The sequence below is a fragment of the Ixodes scapularis genome, unplaced genomic scaffold (assembly GCF_016920785.2).
Source record: "Ixodes scapularis isolate PalLabHiFi unplaced genomic scaffold, ASM1692078v2 PGA_scaffold3__209_contigs__length_174095766, whole genome shotgun sequence".
Classification (NCBI taxonomy): domain Eukaryota; kingdom Metazoa; phylum Arthropoda; class Arachnida; order Ixodida; family Ixodidae; genus Ixodes; species Ixodes scapularis.
The window spans coordinates 154,671,922-154,698,476 of NW_024609868.1; the positions used below are offsets into that span (position 1 = coordinate 154,671,922).

The following is a 26,555-nucleotide window of genomic DNA, read 5'->3' on the forward strand; positions in this document are numbered from 1 at the left end:
TTGGAAAAAATTTTATTTTTTTTCTCTGCCGGAAACAACTAAGTTTCTAATAATCAAAACTGTGGTGGTGCGACATATTTTATAAATGTATATTTCTCTAATTTTGCTCTCAAGTGCTTCTCGTGCTATTAATTCTATTGTTTTCTGAATTTTATATTGTGTATATATCTTCTATTTTACATACCATATCTGTTTAAATATTTAAGTATGTATGAGAAGTAAATATGTGCTCCTTGCTTTCTACCCACCTCAGAAGCAGCTTCCTAAAGTTTCTCTACGGTGATTTACAAATAAAATAAAAAAATGAAAGACGTTCACAAATCTCTGTAATGTGAACTTAGTGCGCAGCTCTCTAGGAGGAGAAGGGGAGGGGACGGGTGGGAGAGTATGCCCCTCTACCTCCTTTGTACTCTTATCCTCCTCTCCTATCCTCCCCTATTCGTCCTCCACCTCCTCCTATACTCCTCGTCCCCCTCTCCCCCTCCTCTGCCTTCTTCACTCCTCCTCCTCTTATCCTCCCCCTCCTCCGAACCGGGCACTCCTACTCCTAAGTACCCTCCAATATTCCTCCTTCGTGTCCTCCCCTCCTCCTCCTCTATACACTGCCCTCCTCCCACAGTTTTCACGTTGAATTTAGCTGGAAATTTGGCGCCACGTGACCTCAAGACCAATTCAGTTTCCCCGCTGAATTTAGCTGTGAAAATGACGTCACATGACTTTGTGTCACGTCACCCATGAAAAAAATCAGTTTCTCCAAAAGATTTAGCAGGAAAATTGACGTCACGCGACCTGAAAACCAATTCAATTCCAGCTCAATTTAGAGTGGCGATTACACCGACGGCGAAGGCGACGCCGCGAAACGGCGAAGCGGGCGCTTAAAGGGAAACTTCAAATAAAAAAAAAGTGTTTTTTTAAACAGCCTAATTGGGGTAAGCATGTCACAAAACAAATGCTCCGCGAAAAAATGATTTTTTTAGCGATATTTACGCTACAGGACGTAGTTTGGTCGGAGTCAGAACCTCTCCGCATTTGAAACTCCCCCTCTCTCGACCCACGCGGAGAAGTACGCCCCATACCTCACTCTTGGATTTGCTTTTGGGTTGACTTGGCTGCGGAGTTGAACGACGCAGCGTCTCAACTTCCGGTAAGATCTGGCAACAACGCACGTAAAACATGGCGCCGGTATTGTTTTGGTTTGACGGGTTTGCGCGGTTTGCGAGCACATAGCGAAGACGTAACCGGAGAAGTGCCCCTGTGACGTTCCCGGAAGACGGAAGGTATCATTCGTAATCGTCGTGTGTGCTTGGAAAGCGAAGGGAGTCACAGGGTCCACGAGCGGACAACCAGAGGCCAAGGTTCACGACAGCGCTGCGTTGACTTCGGCGATCTCGTTCTGTTTGGTGCAACACGCCGATGTGACAAAGAACTGAAACGTTCGTGGTGTGTGCGGTGCAGTGCTTGGAAGTAGACACCCACACTAACACGGAGCGCAAATTGGTTGTTGTGGGGTTGAGGTTCAACAGGTTCAGTCCCGTCGTCGTCAGCTGATCCAGTCAAACTGGTCCGGGAGGACGGAGTGAGCGTTTTTAAAAGTAAATCTTTTTTCGTTCCGATTCAAAATGTGGAAGATTCCCGACGTATACCGTGAGTTAAAAGCTGCGGGCGTTTTCAACAAAATTACGTCGTTTTAATTGAACAATGAACTCCGAATTTTTGTCCTAAATCTGCCGTTGTTATGCTTTGTGTTGTTGGACTGCGTTTGCACAGCGACGTGTTGCGCTCATCGTGCGGTGTGAATACATTTGGGCAAGATTTCCTACCTGTCCACAGATGCATGAACTGAGACCATTTTTACGTAGTGAACATAGTGCTTTTTTATTTTAAAAAGAGGCGTTGTGCCTTGATTAAAGTACAATCACTTGAGAGTTCAGAAATTGGGGAAAGCGAGCAAGCTTTCCGGACTTTGTCTCTTTGCTCTCTGGCACTGCCCCTAGTTTAATTCAAGTTGCAGTTTCAGTAGACACACCTACTAGCAGCCAGCAGGTATTAACTGCTCTAGAGCAGGTAAAATACTGGGAAGTCGGGACGGTGCGGACTCCGTGTTTCGCGCTTTTTGCAAGATGACTGGGGAAGTGCTTTTGCAAGATACGCGGAATATGCAACCGATTTTGTTACGCCCGCTGTTTCCGTCTCTCCAGGAAAACGAATAAGATAATATACAAAGCCGCAATCACAAGCCAAGATTTACGTTAACAGTACACATTCATTCAAACAACTTTACGTAAAATATTTCGGAAGCCGAGAAAAAAAATCTGTCGGCTAACGCAGAATTCGGACGTCCGAAGGCTCCTGCGGACAGTTATTACGTAATAACCTGGCTGTGCCAGGTTTTTTACGTAACAGCTGTGTCTAGTCGCTGACGTTAGGTGCACCCGGTGCGAATCTGGACGGCCTCCGGAGCGATATAACGAGAACGTAACTGGACACGTTTGTCGCTACGCGAACGCTCGATTGCCTCCAGCCAAATAGCATTCAGCTTGTGATCTTTCGGGGCGACATGGCTGCTGGGAGGATCGCTGTCGGGATCACTTCTCTGACATCTCCGAAAAATCAGCATTTGCACGCGCGAAAAAAAAAGAAAAGAAAAAAAAAAAGCACGTTAATTAAGCATAGAGGAAAACGAAAGAACCGTGCCATGAAAACCAAAACCCCGCGTCGCTTCCTATCACTAACACCTTCGACAGCTCCTAAACACACACTACTTCACTTCAGGAAGCCTCACTCAAGCACCTGGGTCAGCAAAAAACACTGATCACTTCGGCAAAATGACTACTCGAGGTAGGCGAGAAAGGCGGGAGCAGAGACTTCGGCGGCCATGAAAGGATGGCGAAGCTTTTGTTTGTTAGGGTATGAATCCAAACGGAAGTGCCTATCTTGTAAACCTTTTGCAAAAAATAATAACTCTCATTACATGGGTTATTCTTTAAACGTAAAAATATTCCGCTCAAAAGGAAATTACAACATATTGTCACGAATGACAAGTGATGACGCGATAAGAACGGAAGAAACTAAACGCTTAATAGGGCGAACTTGTGCCCAAAAATAAAAAGGGAATAGAAGAAAACAGTAGAGCGTCGCGGGCGTCGATGTCGGCGAAACCGCAGGATCGAGCGCGGGAGCGAAACTGCCTCCGGCTTGCCACGCGGAGCCGCTTTTGTACACACGTGGGCTTCTGGAGCATTCGGCGTAGAAGGTTCGGCGCGTAGAACAATCTAACCTCGAATCAGCCAAGACGGTTCTCGAATTCACCGAAACATCACATTACAGTGCCAATAAAATGTGTAGCCGCGGCCAGGAATCGAACCCTGACCTTCTGCGTGGAAGGCAAGCGCGATAACCGTTAGGCCACGAGCGCTCTGTCTGTTTAGTCAGCTGCGCTCGCGGCAATATAACAAAGGTTTAACAACTAAGATATAAGCTGTCAATCAATCTCTTAGTCAATGAGATGTATAGCTGCCAATCGGTGCTATACGTCACGGAACACCAACTTTGAGGCGCGCGATTTAAAACGGACGAAATAGCCGCAAACTAATATCAGTTTCACGCAATAAATATTGCTGTAAACATTTATTTTCTTGCGTGATTTTTTTTTTTTTTTGCATGCTTGTCCAAATTAGGCTGTTTAAAAAAAAACTTTTTTTTTTTTTCAGTTATCCTTTAAGAGCTGGGCTCTAAAGAGCCTTATAAGATGGGAAGGAAATCGAAGAGAAATAAGAACGGGCAAGCAAAAGGGGCGAGGGGGCAGGAGCTGGGGAAAGGGGGAGGGGGGGGGGGGGGGCGGCAAGGCGAGCGGCGGCGAAGCGACTGCCTAGCACGTGACAGTTCAACTTGTGCCATCCTGAGGCAAAAAAATATCACGTGGAAGATGTCGTACGGACACCGCTAGCACCCTCTACATTCTTCTCTTGCCCTTTCCAGATTTATTTGTGTTTTATTTTTTAAAGCAAAGCTCTTATAGGCGCCTGTTTCAGGCTTGAGCGGCGTCGCCGTCGCCGTCGGCGTCGCCGTCACCGTCACCGTCACCGTCGCCGTCGTCGTCGGCTTAACCGCGCGGTGTATTATGGGTAAAGTTTCCCACTAAATTTAGCGAAAACATTTCCCCGCTAAATTAAGTGGAAAATTTCCCCGCTAAATTCGGCGGGAAAATTTCTCCGCTATATCTGGCGGACAAAATTCCCCGCAAAATTTAGGTGAAACAAATCCCCGCAAAATTTAGCGGAAAAATTTCCTTGTTAAATTAAGCGCAAACTTTTCCAGCTACATTTAGCGGACATTATTGCCCGCAAAATTTAGCTGAAAAAATTCCCGCGAAATTTAGAAGAAAAATTATCTCGCTAAATTAGGCAGAACAATTTTCCCCGCTAAATTGTTTTCGTAGACCGCGTTTCCTCCTCCGCTAAGCCCTCCGCAACGAAGAAATAGCTACTGCGCCTGCGTGCCGATAGCCTTGGCTGTAGAGTTCCGGGTATCGTAGCGGGTTGCGGAGGGCGTTGCGGAGTGGCGAAAACGGTCTACGAAAACTCCCTATTTTCCCCGCAAAATTTAGCGGAAAAATTTTCCCCGCTATATTTAGCGGAAAAAATTTCACCGCGATATTTAGCAAAAATATTTACCAGCTAAATTTAGCGGAAAACGTTCCCCGCTAAATTCAAAGGAAAAATTTCCCCGCTAAATTTAGCGGAAAATATTCCACGCTACCTTAAGCGGGAAAATTTCCCCGCTATATCTATCGGAAAATTTTCCCGCTACATTTTAGCGGAAAATTTCCCCAAAATGGGAGGCGCGCAGGAGAGGAAGAGGGGCATAGCTTCCTCTCCGCACCTTAATTCCCCTCCTCCTCCTCAAGAGCTGCGCTCTAATTCGGCGTTTCAGAGGATTGTAAACGTCTTTCATTTTTTTTTTTCTTCGCTTCTTGATCGCCTTTTTTTCTCGCTATGCTCACTAAGATGCCCGGAGCGCGTTACAATAGCCAAGGCTTCAGCTGCGCCGGTCTGAATCAGCTGGGAACGTGGTGTTTTCGCAATCCTCCGAACACCATCTTCGCACGTGATGTGTAAAAATACTCTCCATGACGACTCGAAACTGCAGGAAAGCTTTATAAACTATGCTCCGTTTACTTTTAAATGCGATCAAAACCAAAGCTACATGGATGAGTACCGTGCTTTGATCATAGCTGTCATGCTTGCGCCTTGGCGCAGTGCAATCGTTATTCACAACAACCTTGTGCTTGTAATTTTAGCGTCGCTCGCACTTAGGTAAAACTTACTATAGTAGTGGCTTTCCACAGTCGTAATCATGACATCAGAAAGGCATAAAGCGCGAAATTTGCCTTAGGGATGCCGATCGTGTTTTTTCTTTTTTTTTTTCTCTTATCTCATTAATCAAATTTCAATGGTACAGTGCGCCAACAATGGCGGTTCAAATTAGGCGTTTTACATTATCAAGTTCAAGTAAATTTCCGAAGAAGTACCGATGCAGCTCTTCAGCAAAGTGTGTCGTGCAGCTTATCTTCGGACAAGACATATTGCCGCGGGCGTAGCTGGCCAAGTAGTTAGCGCGCCCGTGGTTTAGCGGTTCTAGTACCTTGTTCCTACGCATAGAGTCGAGATTTGGTTCCTGGCCGCGGAGGTACCTTTTTGTTGTTCCTGTAATTTCGCGCTGTGGCAAATTCGAGAACCCTGTCGCTTATTCGAGTTAAGATTTTCTACGCGCCGAAGCTTCTACATTGATTGTTCCAGAAGCCCACCCGTGTACATAAGGTACTCTGCGTAGCGAGCCGGAGTCAGTTTCGCCCTAGCGCTCAATCCTGCTGTTTGGCCGACATCGACGCCTGCGACGCTAACCTCCTTCTTTTTTGTTTTAGGCAGACGTTCGCCCCCGTTAAACCTTGAGTTTTTTCAGTTATTCGGCGCCTCATCATTTGTCATTCGTCACAATATCTGGCTAAAATTCAGATTGCGCACTGTCCAAGCTAAACTAATGGGCGCCGAACGGAATTGACACGGGAGTAATCAATGAGTAACGTGTATGCATTTTTGTTTTGTCCACGAAGCAAACTAAGTCAAACAAATACCGGTGTGCAGGTCACGAAATTCGTAACTTTCTAACATTCCTCACTTCTAGGTCTCAGATGGGCTGTTGACATCCAGATATACGATCCAATAGATGGTGATCACTAAGCAATCGTGAAAAAGGACAATACCTAGTCCCATCTTTATCCACATTTCTAGTCCACTCACTGATGATCCTTACTTGCTTCGCCAATGTAGCCACTGAGTGATTACTCGAATTATGATGTGTTAGTGACGGTGGCATGAGAGGCTTCAGTGTTCTCACTGCAGACAGGGCCCCCCTCAAACCAAGGCCATTGGTCGTGTGCCTTTCCATGGAAATATTCGATTTATTCCAGTTTTCTAGAAACACCAATATTTATTTTGATGTGTTCTGCGACCAAAGTAGAGTCGCCAAGGATAAGTCCCGTCTGTTTTATGGGTGGTGGTAACATGTCACCTGCTCTGCATGAACCACTTAGAAACTGCCTCGTCTGCTCTGCAGCATTTGTGCTTGACCTTACCCTCCTTAGTCTGCCATGTCTGTGCTTACGCTGAAATGTGACAAGTTAACATAACCAAGATTCACCAATTAGAAAACACATTCAGTAGAAAGGTTGAATGGCTTTATTTGTTTTCTCAAGGTATACTCCGTTTTATACATACTATAAAATGCTGCTAAAGTTACTGGCACCAGCACACTAGTTAGCCGAGTGTTACGAGCGCATGCTTTAAAACGAGGTAGAAACCAGGTGTAGCCCAACTCGCTGTAGTAGCTTTTATTGAATTGCTTGATGGGCATTGTATGAAACAGTATAGCAGTGGCGGAAAGTTTGTGTACAATTGTTTTTTTTTTAAAGACGCTAAACTAACGTTTTACAAGGGAGATTGGTGGCCGAGTGGTCTAGTGCACAGCAGCTCGGAGCACGTGTAGTGAAAGCTCGCGCTCCAGAACCCAGGGATGCTGGGTTCGATCCACACCCCTGCCCGTTTTGATCTGGATGAGCATCGTACTGGCGTGTGGTCGTGTATCACTACTGAATGGTGCACGTTAAAGACTCCAGGCTAGCGATTGTACTACACTGGCTAAATTGCTCATCTGCGGCTGGGAAACAAATCGCCCGTTGAGGCAGATTAAGTTCAAGGCTGTATAAACATACACACAACCTAACTTTCTTGCAATCTTAAATTTTTTGAAAAAAAAAATCCTGCACATTAACATGTCTCTAAATTCATCCTTGCTGACATTACAAAACGATGTAAACTAAGCATGAACCAGTAGTACCCCAAACAGTTTGATAATATATATATATATATATATATATATATCATTATCTCGCTTAGAATTGCACACTTGAGCGCCAATAAAGGTCAATGTCATGATTTGTATTTAGTTTGCAACAACAACTCATCTGTCAAGTTGCATAATTCTGGCGGAACACAGCACAGGTAAGAGGTGGTAATTTCAATGGAGAGTGACACCATACTACAGCTTTTAATGTCTACCTAAATTTCAACTACAGTGTATGAACGTGTCTCCGACTGGTGTGTTTACAACGCTCAAAAACTTAGCACCTTCATTTTCGCCCGATAACATCGCAGACATGTCGAGCTCTCGCCGGCCGCGATCCTGGCAGTGTAGCTGCAGCGGTAGGGGACGTGGCAGACACTTGTTCTGCTACATGTCGCTTTCCAGGTTGATAGTTCACAGAAGTTTCGGCCGTCCGTAGTTGGTACGCCGTGATAACAGCGACATTCGCGTTTGCTCGATCCTTTTGTCGGATGTTGTAAGCCCAAACACCTGGACCGTAGTATCCGATAGGGTGACGCTCCGGCTTATCTGATGTCATTTGTTGGCACCAGGGTACCACCATCGTTGGAATAGGATGCTAAACACATGAGTCGAAGACGTTCCCAGGCACCATAATTGCAAGAGTCAAAGTTTAGCCATGCTCGTACATAATAAAGTCTCTAAACGTACTTGCAAAGATTCATTCCACGGTAAATATACATATATGTAGGAATGTAAGAGCTGAGGAACCTGCTCTTCTGTCATCTGTTGCTACCCATTGTGGATGCAGTCCGATGAGGGCCCACAATAGAAGGCAACGCGGTTTGATCTTCGATACACCCTTGGATGTATTCCTTGTAATACATCCTTGGATGTATGTATTGCAATACATCCCAAAAATTTTTCTAGTGTGTCTCTCGCGACCCTTAGAAGCTAAAAAGTATCCGCCATCATCTTGAGCTGTGAGAACCTGCTCAATGAGTTTCTCCAGCAGTCTTGAGCATTCCGAGCTTTCCGGCCTTTCTTGGAAGTTGCACCTTTATTTTTCCTATTCACGCTGCATTTACTTTAGCGGCATCTTCGACTGTGAGAATGGGGCCTTGAGGCCCGAGAGCTTGCTATTCAACCGTTTCTGCTCAGCATCCGTACAAAATAATATAAGGGAACAATATTGCACGGCCGATCGCCGTGAAGTGTATCACCAAGGCAGCTGACAGTACATGCTGTATATTGTAGAAGCTTTCTAAGTAAACCTTGTTTGGATAATGCAGCATTGTGTGGTACGTAGAATATACTCTTTCAATGTTGAGGCTTGCTGTATTTATACAAGGACTCATATACATCGATAAATATGTGTGCAGCAAATACCCTGGCCTTTCCACTAGCCTCTGTTGTCAATTATTTTCGACAGCTAGGAACGTCGTCGATTGTGCGGCATTTCAAGCATTCGTCAGGCAAATCGTTCGTGTTTATAGCTTTGGCTTCGCTCTCAGATAAAGTGAGAAAGACTAGGTGAGTAGAGTGCCGCAGAGTCAAAGCAAAAGTCACAGATCCTAAAGGCTTCTCAGATGTGCACTATATCGTATTCAGTCTTTAGCTTTGCACGACTCAAACAAAAACTACCCATTTTATGAAGTCTAAAGATTTATGAATCATTTGTTGATATGTATTATTCTTCAATTTAATTCACTTACGAAACTGACTGCATATACAAAGTATGCAATCAGTCCCGCATCCTTCTTTCCATTGCAACGAGAAAGAACGGTACTCGTTAGCTTCCGTGTCTCACTGCAAAGAAGGAAAAAGAACCAGTTTCAATGTGCACTATATATTGAAGAGGGATAGCTGCGTAAACAAATTCTGGCGTTTTAGACTTAAAAAAGTAGGCAGATTACTTACAAGTCATAAAAGGGCCCATCTAGTCACCTCATCAACGCGACATAATGCATAAATGAACACGCTTATTTTATTCCCTTTGTATTGAACACATGCGAGCACCCAAGGACACGAATGAATGCAACGAGCTCTGAGCTCTTTGCTCTTTTCATTCATTCATTCAATAATTGTACCCTTCAAAGCCCCATCAGAGGCGAAATTACATAGAGGAGAAGGCATACATGAAGAATGCTTCGCCCTGTTATGAGTTGGGACAACACTTGAAAAAGCAGGTCGCTGACTGCTACAGTGCTTGTTAGTAATATAAACAGTGTTGAAAAATTGCGTGTAAAATAAATCTGTTACATAAATACAGTAGCAAAAATGAGTAATCATAGCATTGCGAAAAAGGACAGGGTAACCTTTGTCTAGGATGTCAGTTGGCAGGTCATTCCAGTCTGTGATGATCTGCGGGAAAAATGATCGGTTGAAGTAGTTCGTGCGATCGGTGGTCCGAGATACATGGCATGAGTGGTTTAGTAGTGACAATGGACCTTTTCCGAGAAGCGTTCTGCGCACGCGCTAGCGCCCGATGCCAAGCGGTGGAAGTCGGCACGAAAAAATCGAGGAAATTCGGAATGAGGCTGTAAATCGACGAGTAGAACACGTAATTGCAGCATATATATAATTGTGTTACACAAAAAAAGAAAGTGGACGGAAAGAAAAACACGACGTTTGGGTGGACGCTACGGATTTCCTTCTTTAAAGTCGCGCTAGGCCTACCTCGTTGCATTGGGCACGCGACGCTGCTCAGAGAGCGAAGCAACTGGTAACGTAGCTCCCATTATTGATTGGTAGCGCAGGTCACTTCCTCGATTTTTTAGTTCGCGCAGCCACCGCCTGGTGCCGTCGGTATATGAAAAAGGTCCATTCTGTTCTCGTAGGAAGTAGGATTGAGTTTCAAAGCATTGAATTATCATAATTTATCATTTATCACCGATTATCCTTGAAGGTCCTTACGGGCATTACACAAGGGAGTGGTACATTTGTTATTTTTTTCTTAATCGAACACTTCCGCACGCAATTTCAACACAATAGAAGAGGGCACTAGTCGCATAAAGCAGAGATGAAAGTGGTTACAGAGGCGGCAAATTTATGTGTGTCAGTTATGGTAACAATGCCATTTGGTAGTATGTTCCAATCGTTTATTGCCAAAGGTAAAGTTAAATTACTGTATGAAGTAGTTGACGAAAAAATGGGCCGCAACTTGCAGGAGTGGTCAAAGCGGGGGAAATTCTGCCACGGGGGTAAAAGCAGTGATTCACGAAGAGGCATATGTTATGGTGAAAGATTCGGTGAAGGAGAGAGAGGCGGGACACTCGGCGCCTCAATGAAAGCGTGTGAAGGTTAGCTGCTTCTCGCAATCCAGATATGCTCGTGAATGGTGAGTAATCAGAAGAAATAAAACGACGAGCCCTTTTTTTGGTGGATTCAAGTTTGTTAGATAGGTAAGACTGCCAAGGGCACCACGTATTAGAACATTTTATGAAATAGTGTTAAGTGCGATATCTTACGGCGCGACTTCAAAGTTGGAATATCCAGCAGGCATTTCAGTGCAGAAACACCAGTTTTTTGGTAATAATCATTAAGAATAAATCTGGCCTCGTGATTTTGAACTGACTCAAATTGATTGATGAGATAAAATTGACGAGGGCTCCAAATTTCTGCTGCATGCCCCAACTTTGATCAAACGAAAGTCTCGTATGCCATTTTTCTAAATTGAGAGGGTGCCGCCTTCAGATGTCTTTTGCCGTAGCCTAGAGTTCGCGAGGCTTCTGCTGTGACTGTTTCGATGTCGTTATTCCAGGTTATGTCGCTAGTAAGTGTTACACCAATTTATCTATAGGGCAAGGCAGAGCCGATTAGTCCAGAGCTAATAAAGTACGAAAAACGGTATGCTACATGTTTCTGAGTGAATCGAAGTAATTTACATTTTCACATGTTGAATGGCACATGCCATTTGGAGCACCATTCATGATTTAGCTCAAGGTCACTCTGAAGATGCAAATGGTCATTAGACGAAGTAATTTTGCGATATAGGACACGATCATCAGCGATGAGACAAATGCTACGACTGATTAAGTTCCATAAGTAGTTAATAAAATTGAGAAACAGTAATTGATCTAACGCTGACCCCTGTGGATTCCCAGATGTAACGTTAGTACGATCTGACATATGGTTGTTAGACACAGTGAACTGAGTGTGAGAAATGAGGAAGTCACTAATCCAAGAAAGGACCAGAGAGTCCTTTCTTGGATAGAAAGTATTGAAATTAGTTGACGATGGGAAACTCTGTCGGGTGCCTTGGGGAAATCAAGGATTACAGCATCCGTTTGGCCGTGCGAATCAAGGTTAGTGATAAACTCATGTGTGAATTCTAAAAGTTGCTTCTCACATGAAAAACACATAAAAAATCATGTGCTGATGTTTGAAACAAAAGTGATTGGCTTGTAAATATGTTATAATGTGAGAAAATTATATGCGTCAAAAAGTTTGGACGCAACGCAGGTTAATGATATGGGACGGTAGTTTAAGGCCAGCGCACGATCTCATCTTTTAAAGACTGGAATGACCTTCCCCAGCTTCCAGTCCAGTGGTAGTCAACCCTGCTGTGATGACTGAGAAAATATTATTTTAGGAACCCACAAGACATTACTTTTGCGTTGCTAAGAATTTTGGGGCCAATATTGTCTGGGCCACTAGATGATGAGAGTTTTAAACCTTCGATAAGTCGAAGAATTCCTGCAGCAGAAACGTTACTGTAATGGGGGCCATGGGCTCAAAACCTGAGCAAGGGCAACCAGGTATATGACCAGCGCTATCGTTTGAGAGTACGGAAGATAAATAGTTATTTAAAGCTGTAGCGTAATCTGCCTCAGACACGACATCTCTGAGCCAGATTAAACCTCTTTCAAGTTAAACGCGCTAAAAGATTACCATTATTTAAAAGCAGGAAACCTCGACGACGCCTCTCTCAATTACTGAGATCACATCCTGGTCCCTTGTGTCCTCAATCTTCTGAGCCTTAATTTTTCGGGAATCATAAAGATGGTTCTGGTCATCGCTGGGTTTCTAGCAGATGCTGGAAATAGCTCGTACTGTCACTTCGAAGCATAAAGTATATAGGATGAACTCCAACCTTCATAGTTCTTTGGATACAGGATTTAAATCAGTCACATCAAGGTGATCAACAACACTCGGCTTTCCGGTGCTTCGAGCAACCTTGTCCAGATAAAACACACTTCCCTGCCATATGTGGCTTTCAAACAATAAATGCATATTTCTTAAAAAACGAAAAAAAATAAAACGAAGATTTTTTATTTTACTTGCGATGTCAGCATCTCTTTTCGCCTTCCACAATCCTTGAACGCCATCTCCGAGTGCATAGAGTGGTTTTATCCATATTCTTACCTCTACGGAAAGCTTCTCGGCAGATGAAGGTGGCCGCGAAACGCAGGGCCTCTGGAAGTCGCATGGGCGCCGAGGGCGTTGCAGATGGCCTGCAGCAGTCTCTTCTCAGAGAGGGCCCCCTCAATAGCCTGGCAGCCGTTGAATTATGCTCGAATAATGGGGTAATGGAGCTGAAGCGCTTGTAAACTAGCGTACCTAATGGAAGTATTAAGCAGGTACAAAATCATGCTGGTCACCCCTGCAGCGTTCACCTAGAGCTCGCTCGCGCGTTATTGTGAAACAAATCGTCGGCGAGTGACTGATAGAACACACGTAAGTTTAACAGTTGTTCTTGCGTTTAACACCTTTGAACGGCGATCGGTCGCGCGCATGAAGTGGCATAAGATGGAACTTGAAGGCTTCGCAAGAGTGGCATCGGACAACACTCCAGATATAACGCAAAACAAAAAAAAGATTAAAGAAAAAAATTGTGGTTCACCTTGCGCAAGGTTGAGCAGTATCGAGATAGTGTTTCAGAAATACTTTCTTTCTTTATATTTCTGTATCGCGATACAATATTTCAATCAGTATCTGTATTTCAATGTCGGGATAAATTTTTGGTGTACTCTTTGTATCGCGCTACAATCCTGGGCGAATGCATCACATTGCAACGTTCAAGAAATCATTGATCCCCAAGCGAAAACTCAAGAGATTGTTTTCGTTCTTCTTTTGCGTTTCAGAGGGCTAGAATATGCAGTAAATGAAAATTGATACTTTGTTTTTATGTACACCAAGGTTTGTTTGTGAAATTGTGGCCCCGTCATTGGTGACTTCTTCCCTATTTTCAAAATATAACATATGTCTTCAGGAGTTCTTCAGTTGGCCAACTATTTTTTGTAGAATCAAAACGCTGACTGCGGGTATGAGCTTTAGAACTGTACATTGCACTCCCAACCCCATTTACTAGGGGGGGCGTAAAGTCTATTTCTTAAGTTCATCAGATAGAAGAGCATGATTTTATTAAAAGGCGAGGTCTTGAAGTGACTGCCGAAAAGGTACAGACATGGGACTAGGGGAGGCTGACCGTTCGGGGATATTTGGCTAAATATAAAACGAATTTAGGGCTGCTTGTGATTTTGCTTTGAAGGCGTGCAATATATCTAACGGAAAACAGCACTGCATTCTGGAACGAGAGTATATTCAACCTACTGAAGACTTGTCTAGTTCCCACAGCTTCAAGTTAAAAGAAAAATGGAAATTCTACTCGAAAATAATCTCGGGCTAGAGAACGTCCAAATTCAATTTCAATCATTTCCTCACGGTTGGTATGAGTTTTGTTTCCACTGGAGGACTCCTTTTTCGCCTTATATGTAGAAACCTTGTCAACAAAGCCTACCTATTATCGCCTGAAAGCGAGGTCTTAATACACATAAAAAGCAGAAAAAAATTATGGCATGGTCTAGTACTTTCCTGCTGTGAAAAAGGTATTCGTTAGAGTTAATATGAACCCCCTGACACATGTGAAAGGTTCAATCTCGTCCGCTATTAAGACTATTTGCCAAAAATTGGCAGCCGCTGAACCCGAAGAGATATTTAAAAATATACTTCTTCACAAACGTAGTCCAGTCTAGCAGCAACCTTGTTTGTTTACATCTCTTCTGTGTTGTTTTTGTATAACAAGATAAAATATTAGGGCTAAACATCGATTAAAAATTTGGACCCGGTTAATCGCCGCTCGTTAAACTATTCATTAATCGGTCTATTGGTCTCGTTAATTTTCATGCATAATATTTTGGGAAAGCCAAAGTTATTTTCTTTTTTTGCCTTTGTGGAATATGTAATAAACGGGCGGAATATACAACTTCGACGGTGAATCAACCACGATGTGCAGTTGAGAATAGTTTAAAAGACTCACGCGGACATATTCTAACTTCAGCTGCGTAAGGTAAAGGGGTTGGTTGTCGTATTCGTCGTCTTCAGTGCACGCAGGACCGGCCTCATCGGGGGCCTTTTACAGGCAGTCGGCGTCATTGTGCTTCCGGCCGGACTTGTACGCCACGGTCATGTGGAACTCCTGCTGTCGTAGACTCCTCTGGGTGAAGCGTCCGGAGGAATCCTTCAGATTCGCGAGAGCCAGCAGAGCAAGTGGTGGTTTGTGACTACGCGGAAAGGACTTTTATATAAATATGGGTGGAACTTTATCATTGCCCAGATGATAGCATGGCACTCCTTTTCAGTCTTAAAATAGTTCTGCCTAAAGGGACAACGGCGAGTACCTCCGACGATCCCTGCCCCCTGTGCCGACTCCACCTCGAGGTTCCTGTTCGCATTCGCTTCGACGTGCGCTCTCGCACTTCTTCTGCAGCTCTTGTCGGGACACCCTGTTCCTCTTTCGAGTAGGGAAAACTAAGTGCGGCAGCGCTTGGAGGCGGCGTTGCCGAAACCACAGCAGTAAAGAGCCTCCAAGAACAATAGAGCGTTCCCTTTCCGTCGGCGCTAGGCATCGCAAGGACCCCCTTGCAACGGTGACCAACGACCTAAATGTTGTCATCGACGGCCACGACGAATCAGCACTCGTGGACACCTGAGCAGACAACTCAGGTTGGAATGGGAGGCTCTCTCGCCGGATTCGGAAAGTCAAGACGCCGTGGAATGAACCTCAAATACGAGCCGCCGGAGAACACCTCATTACACCAGTCGGGAGATGCGCTGCTCTCGTCGAGTTCTACTGTGAGACGTGTCCTGTGAAGTTCGTCGTTCTGCAAGACTGTGCGAGAGACGTTATCCTCGGAATAAACTTTCTCTGCCAAATCATGATCGGGGCAGACTAGTTAACGCTGCAAATGCCTGTTCTGCCGCCGGTGGAGACCAACACGACGTGAACCGCTATCCGACTTATTACCGACCATGTGTACCTGCTCCCGCGGTCGAGTGTTTCCATAACCGTCATGACCGACGGAGTCACGCACAGAGAAACTATTCTCGAAGGCAGAATAACTTCTTAAAAAATAAATTGGCGTCGCACGAGGCGTAATGGTTCTCAAAGAAGAACGTACACCTGTTTTCGTGATAAACGTTTGAGAGAAGCCACAGCCCATAACGAAGGGTACCACCGTGGCCCACGTCAAGGAGCTTCATGCGACAACTGTGATCACCGCAATCTCTGAGAACACCTCGTCATCACAGCAAAAAAGCACGTCGTCGCGGGAGCTCGACATTGACACCGAGCTCCCAGCTCCAAAGCGCCGGCGACTAATTGACGTCCTCGCTGAATGCAGTAAGTGTTTTTCCACTTGATCGAAAGTGCGCCAAACACCAGTGGCGAAACACTGCATTGCTACCGACGACGACGCGTTCTCTGTCCACCGGTCGCCCTACCAAATCTCCTCAATGGAGAGAAAGCTGATGCGAGACAAAGTCCAGGAAATGGTCGACGACGAAATCATTCAACCCTCAAAAAGACCGTGGGCGTCCTAGTCGTGCTTCTAAAGACGAAGGACAGAACCGTGAGGTTATGTGTGAACTATCGTCGACTGAATGCTTGACTAAGGAGGAAGTCTATCCTTTTCCCTCATCAACTACACTTTACACCGACTGCGTCACTACTGATATTTTTCGTCGATGAACCTGAAGAGTGGCTACTGGCAGATTGCAGTCGACGAACGCGACCGCGAGAGAGCTGTCTTCGTCACTGCCGACGGACTGTGCAAGATCAAAGCGATACCGCTCGTACTTTGAGCAGCACCAGCCACGTTCCAACGTGACATGAACACCGTGCTCACAACTTAGCAGCACGCGACAAATCATCTCGTTACGAAACAACACGGTCCATACGGCACGCGGGAAGCTGTGCGGAGATAAAACAGCACAAAGAAAATTGAGCAAAACTTTTGAAATGCACAGCTACACAATACCTTTTTCCAAGGCGGCACAACGTCAAAATATCACAGCTAAGAAGCTCCACTCGTTTGGGTGCTTTGAGTTTAGCAAGAACCTAGCTCAAGGTAGGTGTTTAACGCAGGATTAAAAACTTGCGTTTTTGCCGGGTTAAGAAAAGCGGCCTTATTCATAGCGTTTGCAGTTTTATGTCAGCTAGCGCCACTATATTTTTATGTGCAATTAATATGAAACATCGTGAATATCTCCACTTGTACTAAAATATGAAACTGAGGGCCGTTTAATCATTTGATCCTCTGATTGAGGCCTATTATGAAGAAAGCGCCAAACTCTAGTTGATTCTTCTCGGGCTAGAAATTTCAAAATGTATTATGTTAACCCTTCTTTCTTTGCCGGAGCATTTTAGGTAATATGCTGTAGTGCTTTAATATGCTCTTAACAACAAAGCTTTACTTTACTTTTGCTGCATCAGGTCCATCAGAAATTCCTGGCCCCTTGGATTAACTTTTCGTTTTGTGATTTTATTTATTAACATTCTCAACACTCTTGGGTGAGAATTAACACATGCGTTTGTCCACTGGTCTTTCAACATATAAACGAGAACCTTTTCGTTCATGAATTTTCCGCCGAAAAACACTAGAACAGCAAATGAGAGGCAACACAGGAAAATTCGTGCGTTCAACTAAATAGAAACGTTAATATGAATCACAGCCAACCAGCTGAACTTAGGAAGTTGTTTTTACCACAGCTGGTCGTAACCTATGGTACCTCGCTGTTGCAATTTACGGAAGCATAAAAAATTCCGGTCAGGTACGGTTCACCCTTTCGCTGGAAAAGTCGCCTTCAACAGAAAGCCGAAAGAAACAGTTTCAATTACTTCCCACAATAAAGGACGTAAGATACACTCAGGAACCTTGACACTCGCCTGTGTTTGTGTCTTCGTCCTTGTGTACGGTTTGTTTTGTGCCTTACACCGTGGTTTATAACGCTCACCAACTAGTCCAACTACAAGTTCGCATTGAATCATTTAGTGTGCTACTTTTTCAATTTGTTGCATTATCTCTTACATTTCGAATTATTCTTGGACACAATTTTTGTTGACGAGGATGTGATTTTTAAGTTTCAGCGCAGATTAACGCGGTAAAATATATTTATAAAAATCTACCGATTGCCTTGTAACAAAGCGCCTGAAGACACGTTGTCTACGGTTTTTATACATTTACTCGTAGTTTAGTTTCAATGAAATTATATTTTAGATTTATGCGTGTCCATGTGCTCCCAGAGCGTTGAATACTTTGACGGTGATAGAAGTTTAAACATTTACCTTTTTTCGCAAGTGCGGCGGCCATTTTATAACGAGCTATGCTAATAGAAACATCAAAATATAAGAATCGATGTAAATGATGTACGTTACCAATAAAAGCATAATCTAAAATAGAAAAAAATAGAGTACTAAAATTAAAGTCTGGTCCTCGAATGAGTTTCTCTATAGCTGTGATTTCTTGTCATCGCGATTACCGCAGGACAACAACGGGTTTATGGCTAACAGACACACGCGTATATTAGGCGATAAATATTTGAAGAAATTATATTCTTATTCTATTACGTTATCACTTTCACCGTGATATTTATTAAGACTGGTATGAGGCAAGCAGTCTATTTACGCGACACCCTAATATTGCCACTGCGCTATTTCAGTTTGTGCCCCTTCGTCGCTGAGGTTTTTTACGTTATATTCTTTTGGCACTTTTTTTAGTGTGCCTTTTTAACGCGTTGTTGTTTTGTCGCCTGTTATTTCGACCGTGCGCTTAGGTCGCATGCTGTTGTGTGTAAAATTTGTATCACGTAGAACAGTTACGAAAGGGTTTGGCATTGGGTAAAGTCAATGGCGTACCCAGCGCTACAGTTGCGTTGCAACACTATTAGTATGTGGAGTAGCAACATGTAATGTAAAACAAAATGCCAATAAAAAAGAATGATTTGTAGCACGAAGATAAGCAACGTATAAAGTTAATATTTTCTCAATTTTTGTTTCTCATATTTTAGTATATGAGTGTATAACTTTTGGTGTTGTCGATCGTTATACACGCGTGTACTGTACTGTATATATATGGGTGGTAATGACGTGTGGTAATGACGAAGTGAACGAAACGGAATAAGAGGAGAAAACAAAATATGTACACGTGCCTTGTGTACGGCACATACAACACAGGCATACGTGTGTGACGGTCGCGCGGTTCTGTAGCAGTAAGTACATTTTTGACGCTGAGTTTCGCAACAGTGTAGGTGTTACCCATAAGAAGCCCGCATATCCAATTCTGACAACTAAATAGGTGAAACAAATAATCGAACTCCTGTTAAAAAAAATAACCCATAGGACAAGACTATACAAAACAGTAATATAAGATATGATATGCTATTTTTTTCAAAAACGAGCACACAGGTGACTTTGATATCTGTCCGTATTTGTTCATTATAATTTCCCTGTCAGATGGCACACGAATATTATTGTTTTATTCTATCTGTCTTAAATAAATTTCAAAGTAGCGATATATTAATTAACATATGTGGCAAAAATACCTGTATTTGTTTTGTGTGTTACGAATATATGCTAATAAAAGAAGTAAGGAAGAATTGTAGTTCCGTTAATAAAAATACATAGTTTAATTTGTTTATCTATTAGAGTCCTTCGTCAGTTACTATGAGATATAGGTCACATGGGTGCATATGACTTTTTGACTAGGGGTAATATGGCGTTTATATGGTATTTCATTGATTCATCGATTGAGACTACAACCACACAAAATTTCTAGAAACTTTACGGAAATTCGTGGTTTTGAACTGTCTGTTGAACTTGCATGCCAACAGGCCTGCGTGAGAATATATTTACTTAACATGGTATCCTTTTTAAATGTTTCATAGAAAGATGCAATCGCATGACATATTATTTGACGCGTCAACAATCGTAATGAGTATATAAATTCGATCTTTTAATTTAAAATCATTCCAAAAATTTGATATAAATACCGGGAGATCTTATTCGGGGTCAGATTTAGTAGCACTTTCGCCATGGAAGCGTCAACATGTATTTCATGCCAATATCTTTTCCTCATTTTTCGCGTGCTTACACCTATGCGTTCTAACGCCCGCTAAAGCCTTTCCATTAGCTTCAAATCTGAACAAACACGATATTATGCGAGAGTTATCAAGAACATCTGGACCGTATTGAACAAAAGTGAGGTTGCGCAACAGCGGTATTTGGCCTCTATCTTAAAAAAATAATACGTTGAAGCTGCTACATGTAGGACTTGAATTCGATATATTTTCTAGGCCAGGAAAATTGTGCTCATAAAATTATAATTGGTCTGCAGTGCAAAAAACTGACCGGTTGCCGCATTGACTCGCCAAAATACTTCTGAAGTTTTTCTAAAGACTACGTCGAGATGCGTAAATCGCACTCCTGAAAGTTTGTTGGTTGCGGAGTTCAAATACCTTACGGTGTGTTGATGCATGCACTTCATCGCATATTTGCTGCACCGCCCCCCCCCCCCCCCCCCCGCCACTCCCCCTAACCACAGCTGTCCGGAAATAATAACTATGTACCCCCAGGGAAAATACGATCTGAAAGTGGCGATCCGGTCTTCTACGTCTGCGGTCCCCACAAGTCGTATTATATTTCAATTTGTCCGAGGTATGGAACCTCAACTTCGCATTCCATTTCCAGTTCAAGCGACAGCTTTCTCGAAAACTGGCGGATACACTAAAAAAGGCAACGAAGTGCTGTTTCAGCTAGTACTGTCCGCGATAGTAAATGCCATACCTAACTGTCATCGACTGTTGTCCATGACGGCAACCACGGCTTTGCACGCGACAAAGGGAACTGATTAACTAGAGAAAATATAACTTCAAACTTCACTAATTTGTTGGGTAAATCCACTTTCACAAAACAGGACATAGGTTATTCGTTGGTGTGTTGGATTACTTTTGGAATCAAATAGCACAGCTTAATCCTTAGCTTCAGCGCTGCAACGAAGGTCGGTATGTCGGAGAGCTCTCTTCCACCCTGAAGGCTATAAATTACGCTGCGCTATTAAATTCTAGACAGTACTTGCACACGCTTAGAATTTTCGCACTTTCTTATTTAGGAATACTACTGTCTTTCCATTGAGAGCTGAGGCATATCTGTTCCAGATTCGATTCTTCAACAATAACAAAATAAATTCTGCGGCCTCTCCCAATTTGCTAGAGTGCCGAGTAGAAATTCAGCGGGTTGAACAATGAGAAACATAAGCTGCATTTCCTTTCAACAGGTGGTGCGAATGCTGTTCACTGTGGTGGCTCTCTTTGCCGTCTGCTGGCTCCCGTACCACATCTACTTCCTCTACGTGTTTCATCATCCTCACGTGGCGTACCTCGACCACATTCAGCACGTGTACTTGGCCATGTACTGGCTGGCCATGTCACACGCTATGTACAATCCAATCATCTACTATTTTATGAACAGCAGGTAAGTGTTGCCCTCATTCCTGTTTTGATATTTTAATCTTGAAATGCATAATTTAGAACAAGCGAGGCGACGCATTAAGATACTGCTACATGCTTAATTTCATTTCATTATTCCTTTATGCTTTCATTATATGCTTCTGCATAAGATGACATAAAACATGTTTACTTTTTGAGTGCGAGCAAAGCTCTAGTATGTTGTTTTTTTTGCTTTTGTGGGCTGGGAAATAGGCCTATATTTTCAAGAAGTAAATAAACTAGGCTATTTTGTACATGATATTTAGGTTTTTTCTTGCTGCATCTATATTGAAACTGAGGTCCAGCTTGTGAAACAGCTGTTGTATTGTGCTAAAGGAACCTGCATGTGGACAGCAATGGTATAAACCCCCCCCCCAAAAAAAAAGAAAGAAAGAAGGAAATGAGTCGGTAGTTGTTATACAGCAGAAATTTAGTCTGCCCGTACATGGCGACATTGTTGCCAACTGTAGATGAGTAATTAAGCTAGGGAATTACGACTGCTAGCCTGGGGTCTTTAGCGTGCACTACGCAGTAGGGATACATAACCGCACGCCGGTTCGATGCTCATCCAGATCGAAGCGGGCAGGGGTGGGGATGGAACCCAGCATCCCTGGGTTCTGCAGCGCGAGCTTTCACTCCGCGTGCTTCGAGCTGGTGTGCGCTAGACCACTCGGCCGGCAACCCCTCAGCAAAGTTATCAATGGAGCACAATTAGGCACGTTGGCACACATTAAAAAAGAAAAAGAAGCGCGAATAAGTAACCAAGGCATGCTTCTGTAAAAGAGAGTGTTCGAATGTTAAGATAAGTCATGTCTTGCCAAACACTCAGAGCGTTGAGCAGGACGTTTTAAAAAAAGCTTCTAACCAGGAAAACATGGAACTACTAAGCTGCTCAGAGAGCGCAACTAAACATGATTCTATTCATAAAATTCAAAGTGCGATTTTGTAAATGTCATTTTGATGCCAAAAAGTAGCCCACGATGTACCCAATCAGTTACCCACGGCAATTATGTGCCTTATCAGGTATTTTAGTTTTTCTTTGCAACAGCCGTGAAACATAAGAGTTGTTCTTTGATCAAGTTCACTTCTCGATCTGCTATCGTTTAAGGATACATTTGGTCAATGATAGTTTTGAGTGTTTTCTCTTCATACTATAAACAATAACCATAACAAGAATGAGCCGCAATGATTTTCGCAGCTTAATTTTAACCGAAAACTCTAAGTGCATTAAGAGCCCCGTTTCGAGCAAGTCTTGCGGTTTTTTGAGCTACTCAGACCAAACGTATTTTTGGAATACACAGGCTTTATTTAGTCTTTCCGGCAAGCTAGTTTTTCTTATTTCCTCTTAACTCATAATACGGATTTAAAAAAAAACATCAAATGAATGTTCTGCCACAAGCAACAGTAACTTTTTCTAGAGCTCTCCAGTGGGCTGACGTCACATTCTATATAACTTGCCAGTCGAGGAGACAGCCTAGAAAACATTATTTCGCCCAAATATTTTATCGGGTTTTCTGGCGGTCGCTTAAGCAGTATTCATTTCACGCCATCACATTCATTCTAACATGTCAGGAACAAGCTGCGCTGACCCTTATTGCCCGATATTGTAAATAATAATAACACGAGCCCTGGGGTAGCGATTGAAGAAAAGTGAATGAAGTCTAATGGCTCATCTTCTATATAGTTTGTGGTGGCGCTGCCCGAATGGAGCAAGTTTGCAGAGTACCAGCACGTTTAAACTTCCCTTTCTTTATGAAGGATGGCGTGGGCAGTAAATTTACGGGTATTGATGAAAGGGTTCGGTCGTTCAAACAGTCTTGTGGGTGGTTGTCGTGCACGTTTTGTTTGTCGTGCCACAATTGCTTGATCTATAAAAAGTGATATGATATGATATGTTATGATATGATATGATATATTTACTTTTACTTAGACGAGCCTCGGCGCCGCAGAAATGCAAATCGCCATTATCTTGAAGGCCTGCCCCGCCGCTTCTAATGATGATAAAATGGTTTTGTACAAATGAACCGTGTAATCACGATGAGGATGGGATGGTGAAGAGGTTGAAAACATTTTGAAAGCAAGCTTGCTATAAAGAATCGAGCTTCAGAATTACAATGGTGGTGACCATAAGTTGGCGGTCAAGGACGATGATATTTATAGCAAATTATTTTTCTCATAACATCCTAATGCCGTTTCAATTTCAAATGGCATAAGTGCAAAGAATCACAATGGAATTACAGTGTTTTAGTTCTAATTAAAAAAAATAACACCGTTTAAGGACGCCCGCTTTAGCATATGTGAATTTAACGAAGAGTGTCATCAGGATGTATTTGACAAAGTTTCGACGAACTCAATATCAAGCTTGGGCAGTATTGCGATACAAGTGTATGGCGATAGTATTTCGGAAATACATTATCTATTTAAAGTTCTGTATCGCGATACATTTTTTCAACTGTATTTTGTATTTATGTACCGAAATACGTTTTCGGGTGTACTTTTGGTATTGCTGTACTCTTGGGGCCGGCATGTTTTTTTACAATGTTAAAATAACTGTTGACCTCCACAAAGAGGGCCAAGACAAAGTTTCGTCAGGGACGGTTTGGGTCTCTGACAGCTCATGACTCCTTCTTTATTGTGCAAATGTTAACAAATATGTCGCCACAATTTAGGTGGTGGAACATTCCAGTCGATTCTAAAACTTGAATGTTCTGTTGGCACTCCCAACTCATGGATAAAAGGATTCGGGTTACTTGAACTTAACTTCATTGTTACGCTATAATGTCACGGCTGAAAGACGCGTCCGGATTGGACATAATCATAGTGGCATCTAAAGGTTTTTTGGAAGGACAGAAAACTGATTTAGATATCCCTGTTATATTGTTTAAGAAAGATAAGAGAGGTCTAAATAAAACCGCGGTAGAACCAGGGTGAAACAAATCGCTTCCTTCACTTAACGGGGCATTAAAGAGGATTCTACGATCGTCTGTTCTTGATCATAACTGATTCTACGCGCCTAGGCATCCAAAATTTCCAAAAATGACCATCACGCGGCGCCTATTTTTCTATTAAAAACGTGATAAAATGTCGGAACACACACCTTTCTGAGCGGATTTTTCCGGTCATGAAAGGGGGAGCATACCCTAGCAGCGGCGTCAGCGCGGTGACGATGGGCCCTTGGCGGCCAATCGCAAGTCGCCACTCAATCGCATTCTGCCTCTCCGAGAGAGGCGGCTTGCGATTGACCGACGAGCGCCCATCATCACCGCGCTGACGCTGCTGCTGGGGTATGCTCCGCCTTTCATGAGCGGAAAGATCCGCTCAGAAAGGTATGTGTTCCGACATTTTATCACGTTTTTAATAAAAAAAATTGGCGTCGCGTGATGCTTAGGACCCGTAGAATCAGTTATGACCAAGAGTAGACAATCTCAGAATCTTTTTTAGTGCCCCATTAATACTTTGCAAAATGCAATTGCTTGCTGTTTTAAAAACAAAATCTCGTATTCTGGATCATGTTTCATTTCTGTTCTTCGTATGCTATAAAGGGTGCACCCAAACACGAAAAAAAATGTTTTTATAACAATGTATTTTAGCGTCTGTGTTTTAGCCCCACCAAAAACTATTCTTGTATTTGTAATTTCAAATATTTTCGTTTTATATTTTCAAATGCATTTCAAATTTGTGTAGCGATACATTTTTATAAATGTATTTTAATATCAGTATTTTAGTTGGTTTTGCCACATATCCCACTATTTGCATTTTCAGATATTTTGAGAGCATTTCTGCCGAACCGTGGGAGTCAATATGATACATTATATAGTTGGAGGTTAATATGTCATATGTCCTGTGTAGCAATTTTATTTTCTTAGAAAATAATTTCGCCCTCCTTTATATAATACTGCCCTTGCGGGAGTATTTGGGTTTTCAGGTTTATGTAACATTGCCTCAAAGGCGTGCGATATATCTAAGGAAAAACGGCACTGCATTTTTGTGGAGCGCATTTACAACCTGATGAAAACCCGCTGAATCCAACAGCTCTATGCTAAAAAAAATGGCAATTTTATCTGATAATAATTTCGAGCTCGATGTCGCCCAAGTCGAACTTCAACCTCTTCCTCACGATTTGTATGAGTTCGCGTTTTCACGGGAGGACTCGTTTTTCACCTTAGAAGTGCAAACCATGCCAACAAAGCCTATGTATAATCACCTCCAAATGAGGTTTTATATATACAAAACCGAATAAATGTTATTTGCATGGTTTAAAATTTTTTCTATGAGAAAACAGTCTTCGTTCGTTTTAATATGAACCCGCGTTCATTGACACTTGAGGAACGGATAATCTTGGTCGCTGGCATAACGCTTTGCACAAATCAGCGGCGGATGGCCGATGAGCTATTTTTAGAAATCTACTTCTTATATGCGGGCGAGTGTAGCAGAAAGGTCGTATATTTACTTTTGTTTTGTGTTGCTTTGATATAAAAGTATAATATGTAACAATAGAGTATGTGAGTATGTGAGTAAATGTATGTGATTATTATTGCCCCGGAAAAATGTATCCCTGTATTTGTATATCAAAATATTTTCTATTTTTCAAAGGTATTTCTGATATGTATCGGGATACTTTCATACAGTTGTATTTCAGTATCAGTATTTTGGCTGTCTTCGTCATGTATACCAGTATTTGTATTCCAAATCCATTTTAGTGTATTTTGGTCGTAGCCAACGAGCTTGCGTCTTAAGCCAATTAGAACGCAGGATAACAAGTCAAACGCAATAAGCGTGAACATTATACTACCCGTAATACGTTTCTTAGGCTGTCGATGACTCTAGTACATGATTATATGTCGTTACACTTTGAAGAGCTCCGTCTTCCCGTTCAGGTTCCACATATACTTCCGCCAGTTCATGTGCCGGTGCTGCAAAGAGCCCGAGAAGCTGCCTGGCCGGAGCCTTTCTGGGACGGTGAGGTCGAGCCACATCAACATGGGGAGCTTCGTCGATCGACTGGCCGTGCGCTTCAGCAGGAGATCGAGAGTCGGACAATCCCGGCACTGCCACAAAAGTTTGCAGCGGGAAGACAACCGCCAAGGACTGAGGGGATGAAGACCGACATTTTCCAAACATTGTGGAATGATGTGCCGCCTGATTGAGGATACGAAGTTACTCTGGATTGGTTTGCAACAATATTTATAAAAATAAATCGGAACTCGCCACCCCTGCGAAGTTTCTTTGTTTCTAAAAAAATTCTTTGAATGGAGCCTGATAATGGGAGGGGGCGGGTTTTTTTAGAAGGGTTCAAGAGTAACGTTATCTTCTTCAAATGGCAGCCGATCATAGTTTAAAGCTAGAAAACAAAACAACAAAAAAAAAAAGAAAACAAGTGGAACGTTTGGTGAATAAAAGATAACAATTTG

At 42.9% G+C, this 26,555-nt stretch overlaps 1 protein-coding gene across 1 annotated transcript in view; it reads left to right on the plus strand.

Moving 5' to 3' along the window:
- LOC121837336 (tachykinin-like peptides receptor 86C) overlaps nucleotides 1-26,335 on the plus strand; it is a 67,895-nt gene extending 41,560 nt beyond the window's left edge. Inside the window, exons 4-5 of the mRNA XM_042292934.1 lie at nucleotides 20,934-21,130; nucleotides 26,022-26,335. Coding sequence (XP_042148868.1) covers nucleotides 20,934-21,130; nucleotides 26,022-26,244 — 420 coding nt within the window. The 3' untranslated portion in view covers nucleotides 26,245-26,335. The remainder of the gene's footprint in view (nucleotides 1-20,933; nucleotides 21,131-26,021) is intronic.
- The last annotated feature ends 220 nt before the right edge of the window (nucleotides 26,336-26,555 follow it).